Genomic DNA, 7,837 nt, shown 5'->3' on the forward strand with positions numbered 1-7,837 from the left:
CTTGTATAACACCTAGCGCAACTGGAGTCTGAGGTGACTGAGATTATGAACGTTATTGTGATCAACATCCACTACAAAAATCTTCGTTTGGCTGCTGTCCCTACAATGGGATTTGTGCCATCTGTAAAACCCTTGAATAAACATATTCCAGGTCTGCAGACTATTACAGCCCAATCTGTAAGCATGCCAAGGAAATACATCAGACAATGCCTGTCAGCATGATTAACAGGGTAAGACATGGCTACGGTCTATGAAAATTAAAGAGGTTTAGATGCAGTTATGCTCTGGATCACTGGAAATCAGTGATTTCTCATAGGCAACTTTACAAGTGTTTATAAAAACACATACTTACTATAATGTCTCTGAAACTGTTACCTTTTATCCTCATGCTTTTTTGTTGTTTTTGTCGAAGAAAATACAGTAATTTACAGTTGGAACATGAAATTCATTTCATTTGGGGAAAAAAAATATGGTTCACTCTTCAGTGCAGGTTTATTAGGTGTCTGTTAGTATGGGGTGGGTAAAATGAACAAAAATAACTTACATTTTATGTATTTGTTTCTTGATGTCCCTATGTCTTGCAAGAAGTTGTTTAATGAAACGTATTGAAATGTACTGTCCTTTGTAACAGGACACCGCTTTCCTTGTGCATAAGACTACAACTAGAAAGCCTGGTGTGTGAGTGAGTGGCAGTCTTTTTCATGACAGCTCCATGTATAGTCAACGAGACTCAAATATTGCTCCTGTCAGCCTAGACCCTTTCCTTTGAATAACTGAATAATAACCCAGAATGCAAGACCAGCAGGTGCACAGTCTTGCATTAAGGATTTTCACAAGAATTTCTGCTATGAGGCTGGGAGCACAGGGTGGAAGAGAGGGTTCAGGGGTGGCATGACTCCAATGTTAATAACCATGAATAATGCAAAGTGCTATGGTGCAGCAGGACTGGTATTTTCAGCAGATATAAAGAAGTATTAGTGCCACTGCGTTAGGCATCAGTAAACCTAAGATAAGGCATGGTGCATGTTTCTCGTCATTTGTGTTAAAAAACATGCACAGGTACAGAAGATGACTAGTGAGGTGATAATGGGAATAGAAACTCTCAAGAGGTTAAAAGAATTGAGGACTGTGATTAGTCTCTGTAAATATCTATGAAGAGTAGATACCAGGGAGAGACAGAGCTATTTAAGTCAGAGGATCATACTGGTCCAGGGTCAAAGGAGTGTAATTTCCCCCAAGACAGGCAATTATGATAAGGTTTCTAACTTCTGGATGGATGAAGATATGGAACAGCCTTTCAGACAAGATAATGGCAGAGGCACCCTAAATTATTTCAGGAAGTTTTCTTAAATCATGGCAGGAAAATATAACAGCAAAGGAATTATTCTGAATATTATAACTATGTTTACTACCCTTCTTGTACTATTTATACTGGCTTACCTAATTAATCCAAATGTTCAGGGCTTTTGATGGTCAGCTATGACTACGAAAGGATTTATTTCCTCCCTCTGCTTCTAAGACTTTTTCTTTCCTTTTTCTTAATTATTTAAAAAATTTGCTACAGCTTGAGATAGGAATCTGATAATACCACTAACAAATAAATAAATAATAATCTGTATAATAAACTAAAAGAATCTATTTTCCTTTCTTTTCAAACTTGGAATCAGTGATAGAAGTGGAGATGTACAAATTAAGTATTTTTACATAGAGAAAGTCAGACAAGGGCTCTTTCCAGTCAACAGGCACTAATAAAATACTTTTAAAATGTTTTACTCATTTTTATCTTTTTAAGACATCTATGATCCATCTTTTGAGTCTAAACAACATGAGAACAATCTATTACATGTGGAGTCCTAATGCTAAAAATATGCTGAAAAAAGATTTGTTGTGGGAGAGCTGTGACAGATGATTACAACAGCATTCTTGAAAGAAGAAATGACACTTGCAGCTCTCATAGGAAAAAGTTACTTATTTGGAAACAAAGGAGGATGCAATAGCTTTTCCTCTATCCCATCAGCAGCTTCTGCCCAAGAAAGAATTAACTCAATATATTAGTGCATGTTAAGAAAGCTCACAGCTGGAATGTTTCTCTAAAGCCTGCTGGTTTGCTCCTCCTATGTCTCTCCTCTTGTAACCATGTACTTACTCAGCAGATGCATGAGCCAAGCCAGTGTGCTCTGGGCTTATGTTGACTTGGAAGTGAGAAGGAAACCGCTGTCTGGGGCATTAATAAACACTACGAATAGCAAGCTGCTCTCCCTGCATTTTAGCATTAACACCGTGCCCACGGACCATCCTGGTTCAGCCATTGCCATTGGCCTTAATCACTGCACTTAGGTCAACTCCTTCATTAAACTCTATTAATAAAAAAAAAAAGAGGTATGTGAAGGATTCAGCTTCCCCCAAGAGTTTAGGTTGACATTCTTTCCCTGCTGATCTAAAGGGAAAGAAAAACATATAGAGAAATAATTTTTAAAACAACTGTATAAACGGTCTGGCCTCCAGTTCCTTTGAGGATTGCAACTCCCTCTGCTGTGTGAGAGTCCTGGATGCAGAGTTCTCCCACTCTGCTGCCTGATAAACTAAAACGGCTTCAAAGGCAGCATTTTTTGCAGCATTCCTTTTAATCAATTATGGAGATACTGATGAATTCCAATGAGAAAATTCAAAACTGAGAATGTCACATCTCCTTTAGCTCTGTTCTGCAAATGATTGGCAAAGAGAGATTCAGAATCTCCACAGTGCAAGTGGCTGAGCCATAAATCAGAAATACTTTAGTTTTTACTCCAAAAAAAAGTCTCTTCAGCAAGCAAAATAGTTGTAGCCTTACAAAACTCTGCCTACCACTACGAATGTTAGAGTATAAGTTGCTTATTTGAAACATATATATTTAAAAGAGAAGAAACCTTGAAAAGCTGAAGTAATCTGGTTTTGGCTTAGATATGCAATTTAGGTTTCATCCTGACTGTAAAATAATATACAGCTCTCTGAGGCTGTACTGATGAGAACCCAGGATAACTGAGTGCAGGAATGAAAGACATGGTGCTGCTTTCAGCTGTCTGTCCCATGTGGCACAAAATCCGTATGGGAAAGGAAACAGCAAGATTTAGGGAGCATTTCTTGGCTGTGGCATGTCTAGTGCTGGAAAACAGTGTTTTGACAGATATTTTATTCTCCCCAAAGCAGAGATTGTATCCTTTCTCCGACCAGAGAATTTCCTAGCACACAGTTGATACTCCTAACTGTGAAAGTCTGGGTGGCCAGGGCACATTTTCTGCAGGATTAAGTTGCTAGATCACTTAAAGCACTCTGAAAATGCACCTGAATTTCTGGCTACGTGAGGGAAGTGACAGAAATCAGGAGGGAATGACCCTGACTTGGGTAAGTACAAATGTCCACCTGCTCTTATTTAGGAAACCACGGGAATGTGGGACTTCATGACAGGGTTTTGAGCACAGAAATACATGTTTTCTGTCACAGAGGTGATACCGGGAGTAAAACAAATGTTGATTCACTAAATCAAGGTGACAACGGAGGAAGACAGGCAGGGCCTTCAGAAGAGGGCCCCAGAGCCCTGGCCACCCCAGAAGGGCCAGGCGCTGCCCTTCACCTCCCCGCTGCCCCCTCGCAGGGCTGCTCGGCTTGATCCACCTCCGCAGCCGGTTCTCGCCGCCGGGCTGCGGTCCGGCTCGCCCTGCCCGGCCTCCCCGCAACCTCTGCGCCAGGATTTACCCCCTCCCTCCCACCCCAGGAGGCCACAGGGCCCTGCTCATAGCGGCGGGGCCGGCAGTACCGGGCTGGGTCCCCCTGCCCGCCCGGTGCCGGTGCCGGTGCCGGTGCCGGGCCCAGCCCCCGCCCGCTGCGGCGCTCACCGGGACGCGCTGGTGGCGGCGGCGCCCGTCTCCATGGCAACCACCACGCTCCGGGGGCCTCGCGAGGCTGCCCCGGCGGGTGCCTGCACTGCGGGGGTGGGGCGGCCCGTCCCCGGGTCGCTACCCGGAGAGGAAAGGGGACGCGGGTGACGGGGCGAGGGACGGCGCAGGGGTCCAGTGTGCCCATCCCGGGGGGGCTGCCTCGGTTTTGCCCGCTCAGGCGGTGTTGGAGGCCGCCTGCGGGGGTCCTTCCTGGCCCATATCCCGGAAGGCAGCGCGCCGGTTCGCTCTTTCGCCGCCATCTTGGTGAGCCGCCGTGGAGGTGAGTCGGGGAGCGGCGGCGGGGGATGAAGGGCGGGGAGGGGTTTCCCCCGTCATGGGGCCGTCGGCGGGCGAGGGGCTGCCGGGGCGTTGCGGCTGGTGCCGTGCGGAGCGGGTAGAGGACAGGATGGCGGCGATGTGCGGCGGATAGTCGCGGCCGCAGGTTGAGGCCCGCGGCTGAAGCTGAGCTGAGGCGCTTGGAGCGTCCCGTTCTCTGGGGAAGTTTGGGGGTCCCCTTCTTTCCTCCGTGAGGCGGAGCCTGTCCTGGGGAGGCTGGCGGCCTTTTTGCTCTCGTCGCCGTGCTGTAGGTGGCCCCTGGCCGGCAGAGTGTTGTGGCCCCCGGGTCGGGCCTGCGGCAGCTCCCGCTCCCTCGGCTGGGCAGAGCTGCCGACCTGAGAGGCTCATGGGCTTGTGTGTCGTTTTTAGGCCTGCTGGGACCAGGGCTTCAGGAGGACACCATGACCGGAAGGTGAGTGACCTGCCCCAAGATAGTTCACTGTTACAGTGTACTTCTGACAGGTCTGCTTGCAAACTGAGCATTTCTGAGAGTGAGTTGTTAAAGTCGCGGGCAATTATCTGTTTTCCTGTGTCTGCTTTTATTTTCCAGGACAGCTCCTCAGCCCAGTATCCTACTGGGCTCTCTGTTGAACGCCCATAATTCTGTCTTTCTCTTCTGAAGCCTCTGTGTTAACCTGAATGTAGCTATTCATATGGCGTGCTGTGCTTTCCCGGGCCTGTTAATAGATATGGGATATCACTGGTGGTTTTGTTAGCACGGTGTTTGTGACCCTTCAGTGTACGGTAGAGGCTCTGACGTGCTGTTTTCTTGAACAAGGGAGCTACTGTGCCATCGAGGTTTTTATGGATGTAGAGATTGAGATGGTAAATGGGAGAGGGATTGAATATGAATCACAGTTTTTTGTCTTAATATTTATCTGTGGAGTTTATCTTCTGTTGTGCATGTGTGGAAGGTGGATAGCTCAGTTTGATGCTGCTATATTATGGGACAGTTGCTGGCTGCAGTTGAGACAGTCATGCTGCGTGCATGGTGTGTGGAATGGACTTTACAATTGCTTTACCTGCGCAGTACAGACAGGTCTTTGGTGTGAATAAGGAGTTTGTGTCACTTGTGCAGTGCATGTGGGGCTGTCTCTGTGGCTGTCCCCACAGACAGCAGCTAATTCTGAAGCTACGAATTAACAGCAGTTAACAGCTGCTATACCAGCTACTGCTGCACAGGAAGGTCAGTTTATGTGGTGCGGAGAAAAAAAAGTAATGTTTGCTCATCACAGACTGTTTGTAGACAATTATAACATCTACTAGGGTTGATGCACTTTAGTTTTCATAGGAAGCCTGTAGTGTCAGAAGTTTATAACAAGAAGATACAGAGTTCTTGCAAATACTTAATATCCTAGTTACGTAGCTTTGCTCTGCTGACTGAGTGTAAGGATTTGCAGTAATGAAGTAAAAGCAAAGGCAGTGGGGTTTTTCATCAGCTAAATTTCTGCTGGTGTGAAAATAGTTTGTACTGAAACAGCACATTATTTGTTTTTACATTTGATACTTTGGAGAGGACTATAATTTGTAAATGTTTTCAATGCCTTTAGGCTGTGGTGCAAGGCCACTTTTGCTGGCTACAAACGTGGCCTCCGAAACCAGCGGGAGCATACTGCCCTTCTGAAAATTGAAGGTGTCTATGCCCGTCAGGAGACAGACTTCTACTTGGGCAAGAGGTGTGCCTATGTATACAAAGCTAAAAAGTAAGTAACTTTTAATTGTTAGGCTAAATTAGCCAACTTTTATATCAGCATTTGCAAATGCCAGAATTTCAGCAGTCTGCTTATAGAGTTTTTGTTAGAATAAAAAGTAGTTGGGCTCAGTTTATCAATAGAATATCCGTGGAGTACTGTGGATGGGTTGGTTTTGTTTTTAAAGTCCTTGGTTATTTTTGCTTTAATTGACCTGTGTGTTCTTAATTCAGATCATGAAATGATGTGAAATAATGATTCGCTGTTATAAATGGTATGTTAGGGAGCAAATGGGATGAGAAACAAATATTGCCTGAGACTGGCAAGAACTGAAGGTGGCTTGATAGAGTAAGTTGAAGTGAAGTGAATTTGTGTCAAGTACTATGAGCTGTTGAGTTAATTTAACAGATAAATAAAAGTGATGGCTGTGGAATAAAGTTACGCAATTGCCTTCGAGAGGATGCACTGTCTGCCCCACCACTGATCGGTCCCGTGTGGAGCTGGTGCTCAGCAGTTCTTTTCCTCTTTCCTCAGCAACACTGTAACCCCCGGTGGCAAGCCCAACAGGACACGAGTGATCTGGGGGAAGGTAACCCGCGCCCACGGGAACAGCGGCATGGTTCGTGCCAAGTTCCGCTCCAACCTTCCTGCCAAGGCCATTGGACACAGAATCCGGGTGGTAAGTGGGTTTATTTTAACAACAAGATATTTATTGGCAGTTTTCAGGGTGCATTTTAATCCCACGTAGTATGAGGGAAAACTTGAGCTATGGTTTTGTTCTGTTACTGTTCTGTATTCGACGCGGCTCTTTGACAGGTGCTCCTTTTGGAGCTGGGAAGGTTTATAGCTGGCTGTTTGTGCTGAGGGGTGTCTCGCCAGGGGGTTTGGGGGCTCACTCAGGTTGTCTGGAAGGGCTCTTTGAGTTCTGGGACTCTTCCTCAGCTCCCTTCTAAAGCTATCTTGATTTCTTTTCCCCAGATTTTTTACATGTATTTTTGCGCCCTTTCTATTTCAGTTCGTACCTGTTGACAGATTTTTCTCCTACCTCCCAAATGTTTTAACTGAGGGAGGTCTGTGTTGTCCTGCTGGTACCTGTTTTAGGCACAAGGCTTCAGTGAGACTGTCCCTTTGGGTCCATCACCCAGAGTTTTGACGTGGTATCTTCCTAGTGATGTTGCTACACTTTTTCATTCTTGCACCTCTTCTGTGTGAGTGGGAGGGATTGCTTTTATAGTAGTTCAAGAGATTGATGATCTAGATTGTAATTGCAAAACTTGTGTTTGAAATAGCACAATCCAGTAACAGGATTTTTAACATGATTTCATTTGTCTTTTACAGATGCTGTATCCATCTAGGATCTAAATTTTTATTGGAAATAAAATGGAGAATGTTTAATTTTTGTACATTTCTACTTTTTCTATATCCACCTATTTTGCGGGACTCTTCAGTAGCGTATCAGAACTCAGCACAGGGATGCAGTAGTGTGAGCTAGACGATGAAATGGAGATTCAGCCCGTGCTTGGCAAGGCATTTGTAGAGCAGACTGCACTCTAATGACGAGTGGCAGCCCGAACTGCGACCCGCCTGTCCCCCGTCATGGAATCCAAATGGTTTGCAGGTCTAAACAATAAATGTTTATAACCTCACAAACTGTGCACGCAAGCTTTGTATAGAACAAGAGACTTGCTTCCTTGCCTGCCTACTAGAGGGAAACTTCTTATTCCCATTTCTCTTGTGCTTGGCAATGACTGCTGTTGAGACAAAACTGTATAATGGGACGCTAAATTCTAGCAGCTCTAAGTCTTAGCTTGCATCTGAAACTCGTGGTTCTAGTAGAATCACAAAGAATGAGACCATGTGTACCTGGGCAGCATGCATGTCTGTAGGGTCTGCTCT

At 45.4% G+C, this 7,837-nt stretch overlaps 1 protein-coding gene across 2 annotated transcripts; it reads left to right on the forward strand.

Annotated features, from left to right (window-relative positions):
- Positions 1 to 4,060: 4,060 nt before the first annotated feature.
- Positions 4,061 to 7,591, forward strand: RPL35A (ribosomal protein L35a). 2 transcript variants are annotated; one of them, XM_086754753.1, is made up of 5 exons: positions 4,061 to 4,194; positions 4,620 to 4,662; positions 5,801 to 5,953; positions 6,476 to 6,620; positions 7,280 to 7,591. In XM_086754753.1, exons 2-5 carry the CDS (start codon positions 4,652 to 4,654, stop codon positions 7,301 to 7,303), a joined length of 333 nt encoding a protein of 110 aa, XP_086610879.1. In that variant the 5' UTR covers positions 4,061 to 4,194; positions 4,620 to 4,651; the 3' UTR covers positions 7,304 to 7,591. The 2 variants fall into 2 exon arrangements, with proteins under 2 accessions (XP_086610879.1, XP_086610880.1); XM_086754754.1 differs by having other exon boundaries at positions 4,156 to 4,178.
- The last annotated feature ends 246 nt before the right edge of the window (positions 7,592 to 7,837 follow it).

The sequence above is a fragment of the Chlamydotis macqueenii genome, chromosome 9 (genome assembly GCF_036417535.1).
Source record: "Chlamydotis macqueenii isolate bChlMac1 chromosome 9, bChlMac1.mat, whole genome shotgun sequence".
NCBI lineage: Eukaryota > Metazoa > Chordata > Aves > Otidiformes > Otididae > Chlamydotis > Chlamydotis macqueenii.